Source organism: Protobothrops mucrosquamatus, unplaced genomic scaffold (assembly GCF_001527695.2).
Source record: "Protobothrops mucrosquamatus isolate PMUCROS unplaced genomic scaffold, P.Mucros_1.0 scaffold2590, whole genome shotgun sequence".
Lineage (NCBI taxonomy): Eukaryota > Metazoa > Chordata > Lepidosauria > Squamata > Viperidae > Protobothrops > Protobothrops mucrosquamatus.
Window position 1 is genome coordinate 163291 of NW_015388645.1, and position 24652 is coordinate 187942.

Consider the following 24652-nt stretch of genomic DNA (forward strand, 5'->3'; position numbering starts at 1 on the left):
CGACGGCACCCTAAGGAGGCCCTCTCTGTGGGAGCGGACTGGTCGAAGGGAGGTATTTGGTAGGAGGCGGTCTTGCAAATACCTAGGTCCATTGCCATGGAGCGCTTTAAAGGTTGTTACTAACACCTTGAAGCGCACCCGGAAGGCCACAGGCAGCCAGTGCAGCTCGCGCAGGAGAGGTGTTACATGGGAGTATCTAAAGGCCCCCAAAATCCCCCACACGGCCGCATTCTGAACTAGCTGGAGCCTCCAGGTGCACCTCAAGGGGAGCCCCATGTAGAGAGCATTGCAATAGTCCAGGCGGGAAACAACAAGGGCTTGAGTGACCGTGCGTAGAGCGTCACGATCCAGAAAGGGGCGCAACTGGCGTATCAGGCAAACCTGATGAAAAGCCCCCCTGGCCACGGCCGTCACATGATCATCTAAAGACAGCCGAGCATCCAGGAGGACGCCCAGGTTGCGGGCCCTCTCCGCGGGGGCTAATGACTCGCCCCTGATAGCCAGAGATGGAGCCAACTCCCATTTTCTATCCTGTTGCATACCTTCCCTTTTAGCGAAGGTTGGGATGTGTTCCCCAAGGCTTCTACTGAACTTACTGATACCTAATTCAGATTATTGTCTTTAGGTCTGTTCCATGTCAAGACTATATGGCCATAGTGTAAGATTTCAAAAGATCTCTTGTTAGTGTTCTTCATATTTTTCAACCAAACTATTGTAATACTTGGGGGTCTGTGTTTAAAGTGAATTCATGATCTCCAAGATAAACCTTGAGTCTTTCCATTGTATATTTCAAAGCTTTTGCTTTTGAGGAAAAGTTAGGTATAAATGGCCCATAGTACCTAACAATTGCCAGGAACAATTTTATTTCCTTCTTAGTAATTCAAAGCTGTTTTTCCTGAATTATTACATCTTCTTCCCTTCTGTCTTAACTTCTGGTTGACAAACTATGTAACCCAAATAATGCAGTTCAGAATAACCCAGATGATTCTTGGCTGGATTAATGGTTAAATCAGATTCATCAAGACTGGAAATAACATTCTTTAACCACTGTGTTATGTTCCAAATAGTGCTGTAAATCAAAATATCACCCAAATAAGCTTGACATTGTGGTTAAAGCCTCTGGTCTAGATTCTAGATCTAGGTCCTAGATACAGGACTGATTCCAGTCCTGCCTTAGGCATGAACCCAGCTGGGTGATTTTGGTTCAGTCACTCTTAGTCCTAGGAAGGAGGCAATTCTCAGTCACTCATGCTCAGGTCATGTCCTGAATGAACTACTGAACTGTGCTTTATAAGGGGATGCCCTTAAAGAGTATCTGGAAGCTTCAGTAGTGCAAAATGGATTGATGAGGCAGTTACAGTATGTGTACTTCAAGAACTGCACATGCTGGATCTCTGCTTCACAGGCTGCATTGGTTACCCAGTTTGCTTCCAGGTCCAATTTAGGATAGTGGTTATTACCTTTAAAGCCCTACATGGTATGGGACCAGGTTATTTGAGGAACTATTTCTTCCCAGTTATATCTATCTGTCCCATTAGATCCAGCAGAAGGGGCATGTTGCAGATCCCATTGGCCAGGGAATTTTGTCTCAGATGGGACCTAAGAGGAATGCCTTTTCTGCAATAGCCCCAAACCTATGAAATGTCATATCCCCTGAGGTGAAGCTAGCTCCGGCTTTGTTGGCTTTCCAGAAGGCCCTTAAAATATGGTTCTGTCAACTGGCCTGGGGATATCATGATAGAGTGAAGTCATATCATATAGGTCTGCTATATGATATTTAATTGAATGCACTCTTATATGCTTTAACCCCATTTTTAAATTTTTATTTGTAAATTTTCCATTTAAATTGGTTGTTTTTAATAGTTTTTTAAAATTATTTTATTAGGAATGCCACCCAGAATCACTACATGAGAGGGACAGCTAAACAAATGTGATAGATAAATAAACCACTTCTAAAAATGCTTCCCAAAATGCATGGACTTGTTCATGTAGTTGCCAGAAATCAAGACTGATTTGAATCACACAAACAGGAAAAGCTTCACAGTAAGCTTTCTCTGCCTGGATAAATATTGTCCATTTGTTTCTGGAAGGTCTGCAGGTATGCCTTGACAAACAGAAAGCATTTTTGTAAACTGGAACAGTTTTAGAGGCTTTGCAAAAGGTTGTATTTTCCTTAGACTCGAGCAAACTTGAAGGATTTGGCAATTGGCTTGATTTCCTAAGTAAAAGAGAAAGAATTTAGAACTATCTTCTCTAACACGATGGCCCACAAAAGCCCTGGGACTACATATTATCTGAAAATGCATTTAGTTTTAACTGATAGTCTTTGATTAGTCCGTGAGAAATGACACTGTGTTTATTTTCTATACGTTTGATCCAGCCAATAATTAAGAGTTATCAGAAAGAGCCAAGTTACTGAAAGTTCAGAACAGAAGTGTCAAGCATCACACCCAGGCTAAACAGTAAATTACACGTCTCCATACACCAAATTGTACTTTTGAAAACTTCTATACACAACTTGGAAAGAGTAGAAACTTTATTGTAGACAAGAATGAAGCCTGAAACACAACAGTTGATTTCCCACTACGGTGCCAACATGCCACAGACTTATGTAGCTGAAATCTAGGGCTTAAATTCTAAGGATACTTTCTTTCCATTTCTGAATTAATGGATGCTTAATGGGGTCACTTGGAAGACTGAGATACGTTCAAATAACATGTTCCAGCCTCACCAACCTTAGTCTTATTAGAGAAATTAATCCTCTGATTCCCAAATAAACTTCTTCCATTATCCATTCTAATATAACAGCATAATTTATGAAGCCAGACGTATCTTTATTGTCAAACCAAGGATCATTAGGAAAATGGATTCAGCCACTATATAATTTTCTGATTTACTAACTCATGAATTAGGGTGGAATATAAATGTTGTAATAAATACAATAAATAAATAGAACACTTTGTTTGATTGAGCAAAGGAGTAGATACTTTCCTCAAAGAAGCTGGGTTTTATTTATTATTTGTATTCTATAAAACAAAAGAGAGTGTACAGAAGAGGACAGCTTAAAGGGTCTGCTTAGCAATTTCCAAGCAGGAAGCTAGATTATTATTCTCCTACTGTCCTCAACTTTGAACATGTGCTAAACCCCCAAATATTTAGACAAGAGACAAAGCTGCATTGGTTTCATTTGTAATGATGTATCTATTACTGTTGTCCTTCCTTAGTTTTCTGTTTTCCCCTTTTCCAATAAGCTCCTACTCCTTTTGATATTTACATATTTGGCTTTATTGGTTTAATAAGGAAGTTTTTCCTTAAAACTTTCTCTCTGTGTAAGACTTTACACTTGCACAATTTCCCCTTATTTCAGGATTGGCATTAGGTTTGTTAAGCACTGTATTTCAAGATTTTGGGGCAAGACGTTCAAAAGGACCTTCTTTTCTATTTTTCTTAGAGCCCAACTAAAGGAAGAAGTCATCGGTAGAAGGGTAATATATTAGGATGTGTTAGGAGAGCTAGATTGACAGGTAGCAGCCTATCATAACTTTTCCAGGAGAATCCATAAAAATTATAAATGATCCACCATCCCCAGTTTGTAATAAAATGTTTGGAGATTTTTTCTTCTCTCTCTCTCTCTCTCTCTCTCTCTCACACACACACACACACACACACACACACACACACACACGCACACACACGCACACATACAGAGAGAGAGAGAGAGAGAGAGAGAGAGAGTCAGTCAGTCTCAGGTAGTAGTAGTAGATGTCAAGAATAGTAATTGATGGCAAATTTGAAACAGAGCAACTCTTCTAGTACTTGGTGCTTGCGGTGCACAGTGTAATTTGGCTCCCCATTTTTGTTATTCTCCTGCTAGCATTAATTATTAGTTGGAACCAGCAGTAACAGCAACAATGTGATTTCCCTGTAGCTTTAATTGTGTATATTCTATTACATATACCATTTAGGAAAGGCAGACATTCTTATATGTTGGCTATGCCCTAACCTGCAACTCAGGAAGTTGACAAGCTATTATGAAATTATTGCTGCCAACAAATAAAGATCCATATCTATAAAACTCAAGTTGCAATTATATTTTGAGTGCCTGTTTGCATAATGATCTAACAAATGGCTTCAGACAGGCAAATTCAGTTCAGCAATAATGCATCAATTAAAGTAGGCACTTGAACATGTAACTCTATAACATGTATGCGATGGTTACTAAGGAAACCGTGCAACTATCTTAGTGTAAAACTTGAGACGTGCAAAGATATGAAAACAATAAGATTTATTTGCTAAGTGGCATTGCTGTTCCATCTGATTCTATTTCTTATCATGAATATCAACATTTTACTACTATCTTAATAAACATTTACTGCAGCCGGAGTCACTGCTGCCTCACCTCTAAGAAAGAATTGTGTCTGAAGGAACAAAACAAATGTAAATATGTGGAGACAATGGGCTAAATTTACTCTTTACAAAAAGGGTGGCAACAGTGCCACCAGGGAATTCATAGCTTCTCCCATTACCCAGAGACTGAATACATTTCCTTTGCAGATTAAATTGTAACTTTAAAAAGTTATTAATATTACCATTTTGTATTTCAGGAATATAGTCCTATTGGGAAGTCTGGGACAGCAAAAATGAATCTGGTGGCCTGCATATGGCTCACAGATCCTATGCCTGTAATAGAGGGGAAACAAGGAGACTTGGATAACAACAACAACAACAACAACAACAACAATAATAATAATAATAAAGTTGGAAGGGATCTTGGAGGTCATCTAGTCCAACCCCCTGCTCAGGCAGGAAACCTATACCATTTCAGACAAATGGCTATCTAGTCTCTTCTTAAAAACTTCCAGTGTTGGAGCATTCACAGCTTCTGGAGGCAGGCTGTTCCACTGATTAATTGTTCTCACTGTCAGAAAATTTCTCCTTAGTTCTAGGTTGCTTCTCTCTTTTGTCAGTTTCCATCCGTTGCTTCTTGTCCTGCCTTCAGGTGCTTTGGAGAATAGCTTGACTCCCTCTTCTTTGTGGCAGCCCCTGAGATATTGGAACACTGCTATCATGAAAGGGATTTTATTCTGTCCTTTAGGTGTTGTGTCAATGCAGGAGCTGCTTTTCTATGGGTTGTTTCTATAGTTCTGTTGCTCAGAGCAGTGCCATTGGGTGTACCCTGGGGGAAATGAGTTCAATGCTACAGTTGTAATGTTTGCAATGTAGAGAATGCCCAGCCACAGGAAGCAGAAAAGGAACTGGAACTTTTCTCATAATATTCACATATTAGGTAGCTATAAAAATATATTTGTCTTTGTTTTCAGGCATAGGCACCACGGCCTGTCCAAAGTAAAATACTTCTGTAAAAATAATTTCACTATATTTGTCTGTGTTTGTCTGAAATGGTATAGGGTTTCCTGCCTAAGCAGGGAGCAGGGGTTGTTGTTGTTGTTATTATTATTATTATTGAATTTAAAATATGTGTATTCTAGGGAACTGAACCAAAAGAATCTTCCACATTCTCCTTGTTTTTCAAGTTCAGGTTGCATGCATTTCACTTAAGGAGAGAGACCCTCCCTCTTACTATCAATCCTAAGAGGACCCAGGCTATGTCTTTCTAGGTGAAGGAAAGGGGCACTGTGGCAAACTGAGAAATTTGCTACAAGCTTCTCCAGCTTGCCATCGTTCCCATGGAAACACTGGGAATGAAATCCAGCTCCATCTTCCTTTTAATGGTGAGATTTCTTATAAAGTAGATCACAGTAAAAAGGCCGACAGTCCTTTTGGCCAATAAGGAAAAGCAAGAGGGAAGTGGTTTATTAGAGCCAGCTAAGAATCTCGTAAAATGAGCTGGTATTTGGCAATTATAGAATTCCTTCTCCGGTTTCTATAAAAATACTGATTGGAGGGGAGGAGGAGAAGATGTCAGCTATTCGTGACAACCTTGAAATTATAATTCAGAGTGCTTCTTAGGAACAGCTTGCGCTAATTTATGGCTGATGCTGTTAGACTTGAGATATGAAAAGGGAGTGAACTCACAACCAAAAAAAGCTGTTGTTGTGAAATTACCCAATCTCATTCACTTAATATTACAAGACAGGGCTTGCTGTCTTCCATTCATTCCCTCCCCTCTTGAGGATGGAAAACTAGGCTGGCTCAAAAGGCTTTTTGACCCATAGCACTTGGGATCCACAATTTGCTTTCATGAAAGAGTCTTTTGAAAGAAATATGGAACTATAGAAGTGTGAAAGCAGAGAGAAATAAAGACACCAACTTGTTAGAGTGTTGGAGTTAGGGAAATGGATGAAACACAGTCTTTTCTTCCCTTTTAAGAGAAATGGGCAAGCTGAACTTTACATTAAAAAAAAAACATTTTCTTGGAAGGTATACTCACATCCTAAGTCACGCTAATCAAATTGAATTTCACAATCACGATTATTTCAAAGTAATCTCTCCACCTAAATCCCCCGTTGCTATTCCAACATTACTTGAATTCCCCGTATCCCCAACAGGAGCTGACAGATGAGTAAATCACAGCCCCATTTCAAATCAGGAAGAACAATTGGTGGATGCTTTTCTCATTGGCAAGAAAACCTACCAAGTGCTGCACCTAATCTTGCCTTGCAGTAAACCAGTGTTTCTCAACCTTGACAATTTTAAGGCATGTGGACTTCAACTCCCAGAATTCCACAGCCAGCAATGCTGGCTGTGGAATTCTGGGAGTTGAAGTCCACATGCCTTAAAATTGTCAAGGTTGAGAAACACTGCAGTAAACTATTAAGACAGCACTACTTACCAGCCTCCTCAACAAAGCAGAGTTGAAATTGGCTGTGTAGACAGAGCATATTTATGCTGGTATTTTTGTGCTGCCTCACAGAGCACAGTAGATTAGACTGACTATTTAGATATGCCCTAGGATTGAATAAGAACTTCAACAAATACACTGTCATCCAGAGTTCAAATAATTTCCAGGGTTGAGTGGAGTTCTGAAACAGAATATTTCATTTTAACTTCTACTCACCTCTTGTATTCAATGGGATATGACTAAACTACTCCTAACCTCTGCAGATAATATATGACATTACAAATGAAAATAAAGAAGTAATGTTCTAATCAATTCTTACTCATTTTGGGATATAAGCTTAAAATGAAAAATCAAATGCTGAGCAGTCACAGGATATATTGAAAAGTATTATTCTGGAAATGAGGCTTCATAGCTGCAGGAAAAAACAGACGTAGGAAACTATTTTAGTGATTTAGAAATTGCACCATTCTTGAAATTTTGAATACTTAGAATTAAAACACAGGAGGGCTGAATGGAGAATTTTAAGGGTGGAGAGCCTAACTAAGGCATTCAAATTCACAAATCTCAGATATGGCCTTTCTGCAAAGAAGATGTAGCATATTCTTCCATTTAAATCAATATGTAAAAATATGTCAAGGGGATAAATCATGCCTCCTCCTTATCCAAAATGCAAATAACATTAATATTTATGCCACAGAACCTGGTGACCAACCTCAAAACAGCCGCAAGGAAATCCCCAAGCAGCTGTCTACCCACATTTCAACTACAAGAGTTTGGAGCAGTATCTCAACCTGACAACTCCCAGTATTCCCCAGCCGGCATGCTGTAGACCAGGGCTTTTCAACCTTTTCACCCATTGTACCATTTTTAGGATATGGCAATATCCAAGTACCACCGGTCGCCTAGCAAGGTGTCAAAAACTTGATGCCCCACCCCAAAAAGGAAAAAAGTGATAAAGTACAGGTAGTCCTCGACTTAGTGACTGTTTGAAGTTACAATGGCACTGAGAAAAGTGCCCCCCAAGCCACAGCCAACCAAGACACCTGTCTGCCCACCCGGCGGTGCTCTTCCTCCTGTCCGAGGTTTTCATTGTTGTGAGCATTTCTGTTGAGGATTGGCAGCGGGGGTGGGATGGGGTGTGTTTGGTTTTTATTCCCCCCCCCCCCCGTCTGCTGGGTGGTTGCAGCAGGTTTTGGTCATTTCACATGACCCTGGGACACTGTGACCATCATAAATATGAATCAGTTGCCAAGCATCTAAATGTAAATCACAAGACCCTGGAGATGCTGCAACATTCCAGCTGATCGGCGCTTCTTCTGGGCTCAGCAGAAGCGCCAGGATCAGTGCTGCTTTCCAGCTGATTGGTGCTTCTGGGCTCAGCAGAAGCACCAGGATCAGTGGTGAGCTTCAGCTGGAACCTGGCACTGATCCTGGCGCTTCCGCTGAGCCCTGACAGCCCTGCAGCTCCAGCCATCTCTTGCTCAGGTTTGTGCGGTGCTGCCACCGGTTCAGCTCACTCCCCTCCCCCGCTACTTTTCTAGGATGGTCACGTACCACCTGCCAGGTGCCAATGTACCACAGTTGGTACCCGTACTACTGATTGAAAAGCCCTGCTCTAGAACATTCCTGATGGAATTACCCAGCAGAGAATCAGACCCTTTGCAGGCAGGACTAAGCTAATACCTTTCTTTCAGACTTCCAGCAAGGGAGTCCAGGCGTGGATGCATCAGATCCTCCAGATCCTCTGGAGCTTACCATTTGGTGCTCATCTTAAATTCAAGTAGGAAATTCTGTCTGCATCATGCTGTGAACTGTGGCCCATCTGTTTTTCTGCGTCTTTTCCCAAGTGCTCTTTCTCCCAAGTGCCCTGAACTGAATCATCTCACTTCTGGGAGTTCCCTGGAGTGCTGCCTTTCTATTTTCTTGTTGGCAGAGCATAAGCATAGTCTACACCCAATGATTTTTTCCAAATAGAACAGAACCATGTTGCATGCAGCTATTTTTGTATTCAGTATGTTATTGCTCCCTTATTTTTCTGGCTGAGATCTTCTCTTGCTGCCCACCCTGGAAAGATCTGCTCTAGATTCCCTTTTGTTTGGATGGTTTGTTTCAATGATCGTCCTCAGGGGATTGTGCTCCTCCTGTTCCTGTATCTTTCAGTTCTAACCTGTGCAAGTTGCCCTTTACTTGCCACTGATACTGGAGGCATGTGTTCTAGCTTTATGAACATTTAGAAAAACAATTTAAGAAATTTAATTTCAATTTCCTCATTGTATATGACTGTGGATAGCTTCAAGGGTTAAATGAACAAATGAAAGTACACTTAATGGAATAGACCAATTATACAACATAAGCTTACATATCATATATTAAGGTTCATAAATAATGTTGGAGGATGATGATGATTATGATGATGATGAGGAGGAGGAGGAGGGAGGCAGGGAGGAAGGAAGGGAGATGGAATGTGTTGTCCTGGCCACTAAGATTTCTATGCTTTTGTTATGGTTCAGAAGCATCTGGCTGAATATACGTTGAGTTGTCAATTAAATATGCATTTCTTTTATTAGTGTTCTATGTATGCACTTTCTGCTTTTTCTGCCATGCTGCATACTACTAAATGCAACTTCACCTCCCAAAAAAATTGCCTGCTCTTAGCTTTCAAACTTATTTCTGGAAGTAAAGCTACACACTTTACTTTTAAAATAAAAAATGTATCATTTTTCTATACAGATTCAAAACTATGCAGAAAGAGCCACACGTTTTTTTTCTTCATTTTCAGCCGAAAGGAACCTTTTGCAGGCATTTCACACACATCTTTGAAACATAATCTCTGATGTCCGAAATTCAGTGTTTTCAGAACGAGATTCCGCTTCTGCGGCTATGCATACATCTGGCAGGGTGGCTATTCATTTTGGCCACTAATGGAGCCTTTGGGACTCATCCTTTCATCCGTTTTGACAAGAACTGTAATTGTCCGCAGCGAGACGGAGAGCTGATTTAGCAAGCGAGCTAATTCTATAAGACAGGCCATCCATTAGTTATGGGGCTTCGTAGCCATCCATAAAACTCCTTCAGAAAGTCTTACCGAAATATTTGCGGGGTGTGCGTTGTGTGCAGGAAAATCGGGTTGCCCTCTTTTAAAATCGGAGCCGCCCATTATTTAAAAACTTGGCTGCCGTGAAGGCGACAACTGAAGAAAATAGGGGTGCGCAAGATCTACCGAGCGCACTCAGGCCTGTATCCCCTGGACTCTTCCCCTCCCCCGCCTCCCCCCCATCGTGCCTCGGCCCGCGGGAAAAGCCTTTCTGTGCTTGTGCGCGCCGGGAAGGAGGCTCGACTTTTCCCCCAGGCTGTGAATGAGGAGAGAGGGGGGTGGTGCGAGGGCCTTGGAGGAGGGAGCTGAAGAAGCGAGCGCGAACGACTGGCTGCGGCTGCTTCTCCTCGCCTCCCGCCCAGGGAGCCGGACAGACAAAGGGGGCGAGGGCGGCAAGCTGACTGGAGCTCCGCTGCCTCAAGGTCACTCGCGCCTGGACAGAAGAGGAAGAGAGGCGCGCGGACGCTGAGGCGCCCCTTCCTCGCCACCTTCCCTCCGCCCTCTGCCTTCCCTTCCACTTTGCCACCCCCGGTTTCACCTGGGCAGCTGCCGAGCTTCGCGCCAGCGCCTCTCCATTTCCCGCCCCTTTTCCCACCCCTACCCATCCCCGTGCGGTGCGTGCACGCCGGCGGGCTGCGTGAGCCTCGCTTCTTAGGCTCTGCCGAGAGTCCCCTCAGGCGCGAAGCCGCCGAGTCCGCGCGGGGCAGGCGCTGCTATTGGGAGGGTCGCGTCGACTCGCCGCGTCGCTTTTCCTCGTGGGGCGGGCAGCCCTCTCCGCAAGCCGGAGAGCCCCGGATTTATGGAGGCGCCGAAGGCTGCCGCGTTTTCGTCGCTGGGCTGCCGACCCCGACGCAGCCGTTCGGGTGGCGCTTGTCGGCTCGCCGTGGCGGGATAATGCGCCGCCGCCGCCGTCGTCGCCGCCGCCGTGCCTGCCGGTCGCCCGTCCGAGAGGCCCCCCAGTCGGCGCCATGTCCCCCCCGGCCTCGGCGGCCGCGGCCAGCAGCAGCGAAAGAGGCAGCAGCACCTCAGTGCCTCAGGAGGAGGCGGAGGGAGTCCGAGAGGAGGTGAGGAGGGACGGAGCGGAGGTGGCTGCTCTCGCCGGGCGGCCCGTAGCAAAACATTTGCATGTGACGGTTTTTGCATGACACGCTCGTTGCATCGCGTTGTGGTTCCCCTCCGCTCCGACGGAGGGGTTGCTTTGCAACCCCCGGGGGTAACTGGGCCGGCGTTTTGCGTACACCGGTACGCAATCTTCCGCTTGCACTGCTGCCCTCCGTGCCTCCCTGTCCGCTCCTTCTGCAGCGGACACTCCTGCGGCCGCGGCAGGACGTCTCGGTTTTCCCACGTAGACCCGGGAGAAACAAGGTGATTCTTCTTCTCGCCTTTCTCTCACATTCTGTGTAAGTTGCCCTGGATGTTATGCCCCCCGGGGCCCTGGTACCTACGGACCAAAGTATTCATTTCATCTGTAAACCGGTCTAATAATGATGACCGTAGTATCCCACCCCTTTGTGTCTTTTAAAAAGGGCCCCACCGATTAAGTTATCTATTTGTGAGCTAAAAGGGAGGTTTCCATATCTACAAATGCCATCCCTAAGAGGAAATCGGATATTTTCATTGGATTAATCTTGAACCTAGTAATAGGATTTAATGAGGCTGGATAAATTAAGGGAAAACAGGGCCACGTATGACTTGGGGTAAAACGGTGCAGTTCCATTTTTATATATTCTGTCTAGAAAAGGTGGCCGAAATTCGTTAAGGAGTAAACATCTAAAATTGGCTGTGAGGTAATGGTTTCTTCCTGAGGACAAATGAAGCATCCAAGGATAGTGAGTTACATGGCAACAAAACAAAGTAGAGGATAGTGGAAAATGGCTTCACTACAGTGGAAAATAGTGAGTTACATGGCTTCACTACAGTGGAAAATAGTGAGTTACATGGCTTCACTACAGTGGAAAATAGTGAGTTACATGGCAACAAAACAAAGTAGAGGATAGTGGAAAATGGCTTCAATACAGTGGAAAATGGCTTCACATATTTCACTGTTGTTTATACCAGTAGTTTCACATTTATATGTAGAATTAAGCCATTTTGCTGCTCTGTGAATTTGTCACAAATATTGGTGACTCCCTTCAGTGAATGTGGACTGCAGAGCCTAAACTCTTAACGATCTTTCAGCAAGATGTGATACTTTTTCAGCTAAAGCTCAGTGTTAACATAAATGCTAAATGGAAACCACAACATTCATTATATGATGAATAAGCCTTGAGGATAAGCTAAACCCAGGAAGAAAAATGGGTAGCTAGGAAGTAAAGGAGATGGTTGCCTTGAATGGATCCATATGTTAGTTTTGGATAAAGGCAACCAGGCTTTTCTGATTACATCTCCTGAGACAATTGGGTTGCATCTGGGACCTTTTACGTGCAAAGCCTGTGCTCTGGCACTAAGCCTCTTTCTTATTATTATTTTTTTTGCCCTGAACTTTTCCTTTCTTTCAGAGCATCAGGATAAGGTTGTAACAAGATAGGCTGCAGATGGAAATAGCAGATGCAGTGGATGCTTTTTGGCAAACCTGACACAGGATCTGACTGCAAAGGATCAGCTCCAAATGACATAAATCCCAACATTCCTTCATTTAGTGAAGTATAGGAAAGAAGCCGATACAGATGCTATCTTTGGCGTGCTTTTCTCCATAGCACAGTTAGTTGTGGCATCTCTTGTATGTCTGTGCACACACTTGGGTACACCCACTTGTACATTGGGCTAGTAGTTAGTGCTATGTCGTTTACTGATGATCTGTCACCTCATTTGGGGGGCAGGCAAAGAAAAAAGTGACATTCTCTCATTGACTTTCAACATTCTGAAACATTCTTATGACTCTCTTGTAGTCTTAGTTACAGTGCTCTAACTCAGAAGTCCCCAACCTTTTGGGCACCAGGGACTGGTTCCATGGAGAGAGGTTTTTCAATGGACCAGAGGGTGGTGATTTTGTGTGCTGCCTGCATCCCACAGATGGGACTTTGCTTGTTTGTGTGGTCTGGTTGCTGGCATGCTGCGGCCCGGTACTGGTTCATGGACTAGGGGTAGGGGACCCCTGCTCTAACTAGTTTTTCCCTTATACATTTATGGATAATTCTAAATAGTTTTCTACTCTTGTGACAAAAACGAAGTACAAAAGAAGGAAGGAAATGGAGATACAGTATGTAAAATATGAAATAATTTTAATCCAATCCAGACTTTACTCTAAAAATGAAAAGGAATAAAGAATTTTGAGGGATTAACTGGAAAGGATCTTCTCATGGCACAAGAGAATTCTGTGAATGCAAGTGAATGAGTTTGGCATGTAAGGCATCAGACTAGAAACCAGGAGATCATAAGTTCTAGTCCCACCTTGGGCCAGTCACTTTTTCTCAGCCCTAGGAAGAAGACAATGGCAACTACTTCTACAAAACCTTGCCAATAAAACTGCAGGGATTTTTCTAAGTAGTCTCCAACAATTGGACATGATTGCACGGAAGGAAAAAAAAGATAAAATCTGAGAAAGGAAGGACAGAAAAAATATTGCATCGACTATTTGTCAATTAACTATTTGTTTTTCAACCTTTCATTTTAATAATATGATTTCATATAGACTTGGGTATTACTAAGTCCATGTAACTAATTTATGTGTCCATATATTTTGCATAGGATTGGGTTAGAAGTTATGACCTTGCAGATAACACTGCTTCCTCTCCACCATAAAATTATTTATATTTAAGTGTGTGTGTGTGTGTGTGTCTGTGTGTGTGTGACTCTGTGTGTGTGAATCAATGCAGACCAAAAAATGTAAATAGATGAGAACCAATTTTAAATTGTGGGATCATTTTGTAATGGTAGATTAATGTTTACCCTGGGCTAAAGCTAGGTCTTAACCAACACGATGTGATTCTATCAAATCTTCAAGGAGAAAATTGCCCATTTGGGGAGGGATACTTTTGAATCAGTGCTGATTCCTGGCAATTGTCTGGATGAGTCCCTGTAGGCTTCTTGGCAAGATATCAGAAGTGTTTTGCGCTTTCCTGCTTCCTATGGTTGAGAGAGAGCCTAAGGCAGGACTACATTTCACAGTCTCCTGGCTTCTAGCCCAGGGGTCCCCAACCCCCCCAGTCTGTGACATGCCAGCAACTCGTCCACACAAACAAGCAAAGCCGCATCCATGGGATGCAGGCAGCACACAAAACCACGCACTCTCTGGTCCGCGGAAAAATGTTTCTCCATGGAACCGGTCCCTGGTGCCCAAAAGGTTGGGGACCTCTGTTCTAGCCTGATGCCTTAATTATAATTAACTACTATATCCAACTTCTTTTTTACTTATTCTACCACCACAAAATCCAACCACCCATGGATAGATTCCTAGTGGAATGTACTTTCATTTTCTATAGGAATTCAAAGACTGATGAATTTTTGGATTTAAGCCTCTCTGGATTTGCAGTTTATAGACAACATACAGCAGGTTTACAATTCTTAGTTAATGTGTTTCAGGCTGGTATCATGGTTGGACTGCGAGAAAATAGTATAGTGTTTTGTTTTGTCATGTTTTCCCTGTGGAAAACTGCATATAGGCTGAGAGCGTGGATATAAATGTGGGTCATGCTGATATAAAAAAAAGGAATTTGTTTAGGAGAAAGAGCTAGGCTTCTCAAAGGCACCGGTGTCAGTTCCTATAAAGAGGAAAAAAGGAACGCGTCCTTACTTAAAAATGTAAGATAGCACAAGAAAATATAGCTCAAGTGCTGATTGGCTCCCATTATAATAATGGATTTCACGACAGAAGATAACTATCTTGGTGTATGCATGCTTACATGCTTGGAGGGATTAGGCTGAGGGCAGAGCTTTGCTACCACATATCTGTTCAAGGACGGAGTTATTGTGCTAACAGAAAAAACCACTCAGCATTTGGGTAGATGAGTTCTAAGAGCCTTGCAACTATCTTCTAGTCAACCATGTTGTGATTGTGGATTAATAAGAGGTTAGCCTAAACAAGGGTGGCCATTTTTTTCTCTTTTTACCCCATTGCCCCTCCCAGACAAGTAAACCTCCCACCAACCCATCTTATAGTAACTCTGAGCCAGGCAGGGCCAATGATCTTTTTTGTTATTTGTGTCTGTGGTATGTATGTGTTTTTCCCAGATTTTTTTTTAAGCCAGCCTATGCAAAGGAGACCGGAATATAATCAAAATATGGTTGCTCTTAATGTAACCAGGTCAACTTTATATTTAGCCTTGCTTTATCAAATCAATCAATCATTTATCCAGGTATAGCAGCATACTAGCTTATTTATATCATGCTCATACACCTGTGAGTTTTTTAGGCTTATCTTCTAGTTGGAGGAACATGGGGGTAGAAACCACAATAATGTTGGAATTAAAGCTATATTGAGTTCATGACTCTACACAGAGGGCTAGGAATAATAAATAAGTTGAGGAATTACTGTTACAGTAACTTGTATCGTTTCTGTACTGCACAAGAGAAAACTGATCTTTTGTTTATAAGCGTTCTCATTTTCATTAGACTTTACAGAAAAACCTGCTTAATTCAATGTAGATAGTAACTAGGGCTTGTAGTCTCTTGTGAGAAAAAAACTAAGGAGAAAAATAGTTTCAGGAAACTGGGAAGTAGAAAAATGAACCTGACAAAAGTTCCTGTGACTTTGCCGGCCTAGGGAGATACCTTGTATTGCCAATTGTTATAAATGACACTGACTTTTTCAGGAGCCTCCATGTTGTTGCTTAAATCAGATAAATACTGCAGAAGGATTACTACGGTAGTGTATCTTAATTATATTATTTGCACACACCAGATCAAAACAAATAAACTCAAATTGCTAGTCCATTATATCTTTTACCTACTGGTTAACAAACTTCATATAGTGATAACACTGATTTTGCTTTTGTTTGTAAGTCTTTCCTTAGGCTAATAAGAAATTCAGCTATATATTTTTTTCAAAATTCCTTCTAGTGCTCAGATATTATCAAGGCAAAATCAAGAGCTGAAAATTGGAATTTAGGAAACCATTTTATACCAAATCAAGGTATTAATCCACTTGGCTCTGTATTATCTATTTTATACTATGCCTTGGACTCTAGAAGATGGTAGAGGACAGGAAGACCTGGAGGAACATTGTCCATGGGGTCGCGATGGGTCGGACACGACTTCGCAACTAACAACAAAATACTATGCCTGCTCTGGAGTTTGCCAAAGAATGAAGTTGGACTTTTGCATGTATTCTGTAATAGAGTTTCTTTATTTCCCTTAACAATATTTTAAATTCTTTTATAATATTTTTTGCATGATTTTGTCCTGTTTAATAAACAGATAATCATTATTCTTCCACCACTTTTCTTGGGTCTTTGAGTGAGATTTGACACCTGATGGTTGCCTAGATAAACGTTTCATAGAAACTTTTACAGATAAGAAAATGGGAATAATATCAAATGCCACTTAAGAAAAGCAGTTCCACATGCTGTGTCTATAATGAATCCACCAATATTGTCTTTCTCTTGGTGCACTTTTAATTTCTCCAGTGTAAATTATGCCATGAATAGAACTGACAATCTTTGAGAGAAGCATATGTTACTGTCTCAACAGATGCTTAGAAACTGGTCTCTTCTGCAGTTAGAAGCACTAATAACTTTGCAGTAAATTAACACTATTTGAGACTGGATTATGTAATACAACTTCCTTAGCTTCTGACCCGAGGGACCAATCTTTGCAAGTTTTCTGAAAATGTAACATGTTTCTAGAGGTGATTGAGGGGGGAAGGAGGGATGGCATTCTTGGAATTGTTCCACTTTGCTGTTGCTTGGGAATTAGGGAGGGGGACTTTCCGTGGAGATGAATGGACTCCTTCCCAGCTGGTTTTTCACCAGGTTTCAAGGCCATCACACCCTGAGTGTGAACTGTAATCTGCCTAGCACCTCAATGTTCTCAAAACAACTTCTCAGCATCACATTGGCTGCTGGTGGACTGGTCAGGAGGGTTGGGATTGGGAAACCGAAAGAATTGCTTCATGCTTTATGTAGGACCTTCAGATTCCGCCTGACTTTACTACATCCAGTTTCAGTAAAAGTTCTTTTGATTCAACTCAATGGATTCAAGAGTCTTACTTTCCTGAGGGCCCAAATGGAGCAAGTCTGACACTATTCTTGTTATATTTCTTTGGGTTGTTCCATAGCTGTGCCCAGGACATATCTGACAATATTTGTCAGACATTGACTGGTTCGATGCGGTCTCTCCATTGATGGATTGGTAGAAATGTTTCTGATTCAACTGAAATTGAAGATTCTGCCTATAGTGTGCCATTTGACCTTTGTATCTGTTGAACTTCTTGGCTATAGTGTTATTTGCTGCTTTATTACATTCAGGGCTTCCTTGATCTTCCTTGTTCCTGGATATTTCTTAATCCAATGCTCTTTGGTATTCTTGGTTTTCTTTGGAATTATGGTTGGTCACACAGTCAGTCAGATAGTTGGGTTGGCATTTTTATCCGCCTAACAAATCTTTCCCAAGGACCTAGGAGAGGCAGATGTTATTGTTTGATGTTTATTATACACAACAATGCAAAATCATAGCTCCCAGTTCTTTACCGCTCAACTCTCATAGATTCTGTTCATTACTGCTCAACTCCAATAGATACTGTTCTAGTTCTTAATCATATTTAGACATAACTTTTTTTCTGTTTGATTTCTCTATTTGAGCCTAGAGTGTGCAAAACAGGACTATTTGAAAGAAGTTGCTTACTACTATTTAGACTGTTTCTAAGAGAGCTCCTTTTCCTGACATCTTAAAAAATGCAGGAACTTTATACTGGAGTGCCAACAAATACTGCAAATGAAATGTGCTTCTAACTTAACAAAATATTAGAAATTAAGTATGTGAAAGAGGGTGAGAATGTGTTTCTCTGTCAGCAGGATAGCTCTCCAAAACAGTAGGGGGCCTAATTAAGTTTGATGGGGAAAGCCAGAAAAAGAAAAGTTGAGGTTGAAAATGGGTTGGTTCCAGCAAGAAAAGAAGAAAATTCTGGAAAAAAAATATCTCAGTGCAAAGGCTGCTGTTTAGTAGTTTGTAATGCTGCAGACTGCTCCATTCTAAGCCCCTCCTCCTTCCTGGTCACATGACCCAGATTGGAGCGCATGCTATCTTCCCTCTTTTTCCAGTGGGCACAATTATAGAAAGCAGAAACACACACACACAAAACTGTCAGTACATATGCACACATTCTGATTAGTTCTTGGGGACAAAGCGTACAGTACACAAAAACAACTTATTATTTGTTTACACAGAGGAAAAGACAGTTACCTCCTATGATCGTTGCTGATCAAGGAGTGGTAACAATTCCAGAAGGTTTGCATGGCATATTTTTGCTATCTTGTTACTCTTTCCTACCTAATAAAATATTGGAAGGAAATGATGTAAAGGGAATTAAGATTCTTTGTCACCCTTCTATTAAACATTTCAACACGTAGTCTTCATCAGTGTGAAAAGTTATATTTTCCATCAGTAAATTGATAACAATATGTTTACTTACCAATGAGAATATTCCCTGAGTTACTGTGTCTTGTTTCTAGTTACTGTACCACATATAGTTCTATATTTGTTTCTTCAGAAATACTCCTAGTTAAGGAGAAGATAATTGAAGATAGTTTGGCAGTGTTTATCATGTATTAAGAAGGAGCCATGGCAGTGGATACATGCATAAATATGTGCAGTGGAGGTTAGGGGAAAAAACACATTTGCATTAAAGTAGCTTTTTGAAAAATAAGTCAGACTACATCACCACCACTTTAAAAATTAGTTTTTACATATTAAATTGCAAGTTTGATTCATATAACTCAGTACTGTCCACATCAAAGCCCCTACCTGACTTTCTGTGGCAGGCTAGACAGTATATTTTGAAAATCAATTGGAAGGAGGAGGCAGAACAAAAATTTAAATGTGATATGTGCTTGGTTTGTAAGATCACAGTTTAAAAGGTCTTGTGGCACTTTGCACATTTGATGGAAAGTGATGGCTGTAAAGGCAAATATATAAATTATGCCTTGAACCTTTTCACTTAAGATTTGAAGGCAAATAGCTTGTGGAGGAATCTTGTTAAAAAATCTTGCTATTAACAACTAGACCAGGATGTTGCATCTTGCAGACTGGTCATGTGGCAGATTTATAAAGCAATGTTCCCATGTCTATAATCACACTCAGAAAATGTGAGAAATACAAAAATAGAACTAGCACCATCCAAGGCAAATAAAAACTGTGGCTTGTAATTTAGCAACGCATATACATTACTTGTATGACTGTTATGATGCTTGCTTTTAAGCATCTTCCTAATTGTTGTACATTCATATTGCATATTAATCCTAGATAAATCAAGAAGATCATAAGTTTAAATGAAAGATTTTAGGGTATGAATCTGTTTGAGAATCCGTAGGGTATGAGAAAAATCCTAAACTTGTGTTTTTCATATAATATTTGTCATCCCCATATTAGAAATAAGACAGGGGAATAGATAGAAAATGTTTTCTAGAAATATCTTTATAGTGGACAATTGACCACATAGGGTGGAGGATTGGGGGCTTCAGACATCCTCTCCCCAAATACACTTCGCACCCAGCTTCCACTTCCTGCTGCAGGACAACTTGTTGTGGGACAGCGAGCCAAGCCCAACTCGCCATGGGACAAAAGTTACACTAATATCGAAGAAATAGTGGAATAGAATAATTAATGCCAAAGAATGGACAAAATGAAATGTGAATGACAACAATTAAAATATTTTTTAAATTATTTTAAATAATTAAATTGAATTGTCGAATCGTCTCGCAGCAAGTTGTCCTGTGGCGAGCTGACCGTGGCGAGCTGACCGTGGTGAGTTGTCCCATTCCACCACCGCCTCACTTAGCGTCCACCCCTGATCCTAGTGTGTGGGAGTGACAGGGCTCTCACAATCTGTGCTGCCATATTTATAATTAGGAGTTAAAAATCCAAATTAAAAATGCAAAAATGAGATGATAATATGTAATATAAAGGCATGTAACTAGAGAATTCAGCTTTTCTGCTTCCTTGAGATAGTTTAAGTTCCCAAGTAATAAACCAAAACAAATTATTTTTTTAAAAAAAATTGACATGTAAACATTTTTAAAAATCTTAAATAGTAAAAAGTTTTCAGTATTGGAAGAGATCATTTAAATAAGTGACCGTGTGAAACAGCAACTGAAAAGGAATTTAAGAATAAGAATTTCAAAAGAAAATACAAGGTTCCGTGCAGACCAAAAGATGCTGCTGCTCTGATCTATAAAAAGATGAAATAGAGCATTCCAAATTAATTTTAGTGATTGCAAGGAGGTTGTTAAAAAAGTATATCTTCTTGCACTTGCTTGAGCTATGATTCAAGGTCAATATAAACTCCATTTTTTCTAGCTTGCACAAAAATAAAAGTAGACTTAATTAACACCATACAGAAAACAATTAACCTATTGCTGATTTCCTGCCTAGACAAATTCACCTTTTTCTATAAAAGTTGAATCCTGAAGCGGAGTGCCTCTGCTTTCTTTTATCTAGACTTCTAAACTGGGAAGATAGGAAGCTCCCATCTATGTCCAGCCTCAGAGTACAATCTTCTCAGTTCTCCCCTTCGTTTTAAAAGGACAAACCATTTTGGTCTTCAGTAAAGTGAGGAGCTGGGGTAACTGGCTCCATCATGTACATGACAAAGAGCATGTCTCCCTTGTGGGATTAATGATCTCATAGGATATCTTGCAATCTGCATTACTTTGAAAGTCTTAGAAGGGGACTATGTTCACAAATGTTATTTTATTTATTATAATCCACTTACTGTTTTACATTGCTGTCACATGCTGAATCCTAGATAAATAGGGCAGGATTATTACCTTTAACAAAGAAGAGTTATTTACAGTAGAAGGTCTATTTGTTTAAAACATGTTTGTTTATGAGTCTATGGACAAAGACTGCAAAATCCTATAAATGAGACATGGGAATAGACAAAAATATTGTCTAAACCTGCCTTGCTTTTTTGCTTCTGACTGTTTAGCCATAAATTACATTCACACATCTCTGAACCTACTGCTTAGGTGCAAACTAGGATTAGAAATTCAGTTTATAATCAGGAAGCCCAAATAATTGTGTCAGACAAAAGAAAATCATTTTTTTCTGTAAATGGGAGAGTAAACAACACTTCATGAGTGGCCAAGGTTTTCTAGCCATATGTACAGTAACTATAAGGAGGTACAGTTATAATTTTCTGAGTTTTTAAAGTTTTGTCTACTATTGTAAGGCTAAAGAAGCCCGGTATACTTATATAAACTATTACATTGCACAAAATCCAATTTCAGTACTTGGTGCTTCACCCCCAGATTTTTGTAGCACCACCAAAACTGCAAAAAGAGGTTTATAAATTGCATGCAGCTCCATGGATCAGGATTGCTCACTTCTGCATCAGACTAAGAGAGAGAAAATGAGGTGCCAGAAGTGGAAAAGAGATGTCAGAAAGAAAAAAAATGCAGCCCACAGAGTGGTCCTGGACAAGTTACTGTTACTCCTGTAAAGAATGCAGTCCTCAGTGGAACAGAACTGTACAATTTCTTGCCTGTTTACCAAAAGAAATTAAGGTTTGCAATAGTGGTGAAAATTAAGAAGGATTGCAATCTGCCATCTTTCCCTTAGTAGTTGACCTATTGAGGCTTTACTGTTTCTTTATACAGGTAATCCTCAACGTACGACCACAATTCAGCCCAACATTTATGTTGCTAAATGAGAAATTTGTTAAGCGAGTTTTACTCCATTTTACGACTTTTCTCATCACATTTGTTAAGTGAACCACTGAGGTTGTAAAATTAATAACATGGTTGTTAAGTGAATCTGGCTTCCCCATTGACTTTCCTTGTCAGAAGGTTGCAAAAGGGGATCACATGACCCCCCCGGGACACTGCAGCCTTCATAAATATGAGTCAGTAGTCAGGTATCTGAATTTGATCACATGACCGTGGGGGATGCTGCAATGGTTATAAGTGTGAAAAATGGTCATAGACCACTTTTTTCAGTGCCTTTGTAATTTTGAACGGTTACTAAATGAACTGTTGTAAGTTGAGGACTACCTATATTCCCTTGGGATACATAAATGTAGCAAGATAGAAGACTTTAACTAGGCTTGCTCCATAAACATATTTGATTCCATAAATACCAATAGTTGAGATTACTCTTGAACAGGAATTTTCAATCTGAAGGCAGAAAATAGTCGGACAAGAGAAAAGTCCAATTGTTTCACAATTACAGCAAAAAATGACTGCAGATTGTCAGAGTGTACTCATATTTTAGACATAAACTGGTAGAAAAATGTCCGTAAAGGAAGAAGTGGGGCTAGTAAAGAGGGAGAATGGGGCAATTTTTCCCATCTTCCTGTGAGATCCAATATATTTAATAAACCAGTCACAAAACTTCTCCATTTAGGCTGAAAGAGGGTAATGGCAGATCAGATCAACATGCGCCAGTTATTCATTTCTTCAGAGCTTGGGAGAGGAATGTTACAATCTTCTACTGTAGTAATTTGAGGATGCTATAGTAATTTGAATGTGAGTTCTGGGAAACAATTGTGTATAATATAACTTCAGTTCTCCTGCTCCTCATGCCTACAAGCTGAGAGGATTTATCCCGAGTACCACTCTTCGTGATTCTGAGAATGCCCATCTGTGACTCATTCTGTAGTTAATGCTAATGCTAATTAAGACCATTATGCAGTTCTCTCAGTTTCCCTTTCTTTCGCTATATAGTAATCATTTTTTTCCTGTTTTCTCTCTGTTCTCTCTCCCCCTCGATTCCACGATATCCATGATGTCTCCTCATCACGCAAAGCAGCAACGGCCAGTGAAGCAGTCGCTCAGCAAGTCACTCTGTAGAGAGTCATACTGGAAGTGCCTGGTGCTCTCTTTCTTAATGTATGGCTGCATGGGAGCAATGACTTGGTGCCACGTAACGAAGGTGACCCGGTTGACATTTGATAGTGCTTATAAGGGAAAGTCCATGATGTACCACGATAGCCCTTGCTCTAATGGCTATGTCTATATTCCTTTGGCCTTCTTAGTGATGCTTTATGTGGTCTACCTGGTGGAGTGTTGGCACTGTTATACTCGCAATGAGCTCCAGTACAAAGTGGATGTGGACAGTGTGCATGAACGTGTCCAAAGGATGCAGCAGGCCACACCATGCATCTGGTGGAAAGCCATCAGCTATCATTATGTCAGAAGGACACGTCAGGTCACCCGCTATCGCAATGGGGATGCTTATACTACCACCCAGGTGTACCACGAGAGAGTCAACACCCATGTGGCAGAAGCAGAATTCGATTATTCTAACTGTGGGGTGAAGGACATTTCGAAAGACCTAATTGACTTGGAGAATTTCCCGGCAACTCGGCTTCGTTTCACCAAGTGCTTCAGCTTTGCCAATGTAGAATCTGAGAACTCCTACCTGACTCAGAGGGCCCGTTTCTTCACAGAGAACGAGGGGCTAGATGACTATATGGAGGCAAGGGAAGGCATGCATCTTAAGAATGTGGACTTCAAAGAGTACATGGTGGCTTTCTCAGACCCAGACAATTTACCTTGGTATGTTTCTCACTATGTTTTCTGGATGGCTGCTCTCTTGACTTTGTCCTGGCCCTTGAGAGTCTTGAATGAATATCGCACTTCTTATGTCCACTATCATGTAGAAAAACTCTTTGGATTTGACTATGTGGCAGTAACACCAGCCGAAGAGCGTCCTTTCTGCCGACGGATGCCTCGAGTCAACACAGTAGACAGTACAGAACTAGAGTGGCATATCCGCTCCAACCAGCAATTGGTGCCTAGCTATTCAGAGGCTGTCCTTATGGATTTGGTAGGCCTGTCTGGTTGCACCACTTACTCCTCCTGCCATTATGGCAGTTTTAGGCAAAACTGTGAACAATGCCATAGGACTATAAGTAGCTCTTCCATCTTCTCCCGTAGTGCTCTCAGTATCTGCAACGGCAGCCCCAGAATCCCCTTTAGCAGCAGTCGCTTCTCTCTGAGCCGCCTCTATGGCTCACGGCGCAGCTGCCTTTGGCAAAGTCGGAGTGAGAGCTTAAATGAGCAAAGCTGTCCAACTGAGCAAACTCGCCTGTCCAGCCAAGTCACCATGGAGGAGGAAGAACCTCCTCCTTACCAAGATGCTCTCTATTTCCCTGTCCTTATTGTGCATCGAAATGAGGGCTGTCTCAACCATGATCACCGCCACCTCCATCGGAATGGATCCTGCGTGGAGACCTCACTCTAAAAGTGTGAAAACCACTTAAGGGAAATGGCCTGACACACAGATATGATGACCAGGCAGGAGATGGGTTAGCAGAGAAATATTGGTATCAACCTATCTTTGTGAGTGTGAAAGTATTCCTCCGTCACATCTTCCCTTAAACAACTCCACAGCTTTTGACTCCATGTAATCAATTTGATATGGAGCAATCAACACCATCATAAGATCCATGGCACAGAATTACAGACTGACAACCACAAGCAAAAAAATAAATAAAGGGGGGTGAGGAGGAGATACTAGGGCTTTTTCTTTCCTGTTCCACTGCCCAGGTCACCTTGACGGTATCTAGCTGGATCAGTCCCTGACTCACTTTTTTAGAGTTGTATTTCATCAGAAGAATCCATGACAGTGTCGCTTTTCCTCTCAAGTAATTGCACTGATTC

At 41.3% G+C, this 24652-nt stretch overlaps 1 protein-coding gene across 1 annotated transcript; it reads left to right on the forward strand.

Annotated features, from left to right (window-relative positions):
- Nucleotides 1-22772: 22772 nt before the first annotated feature.
- TMEM151B (transmembrane protein 151B) lies at nucleotides 22773-24233 on the forward strand. Its single transcript, XM_015825306.1, has one exon. The coding sequence runs from the start codon at nucleotides 22773-22775 to the stop codon at nucleotides 24231-24233; it is 1461 nt and encodes a 486-aa protein (XP_015680792.1).
- The last annotated feature ends 419 nt before the right edge of the window (nucleotides 24234-24652 follow it).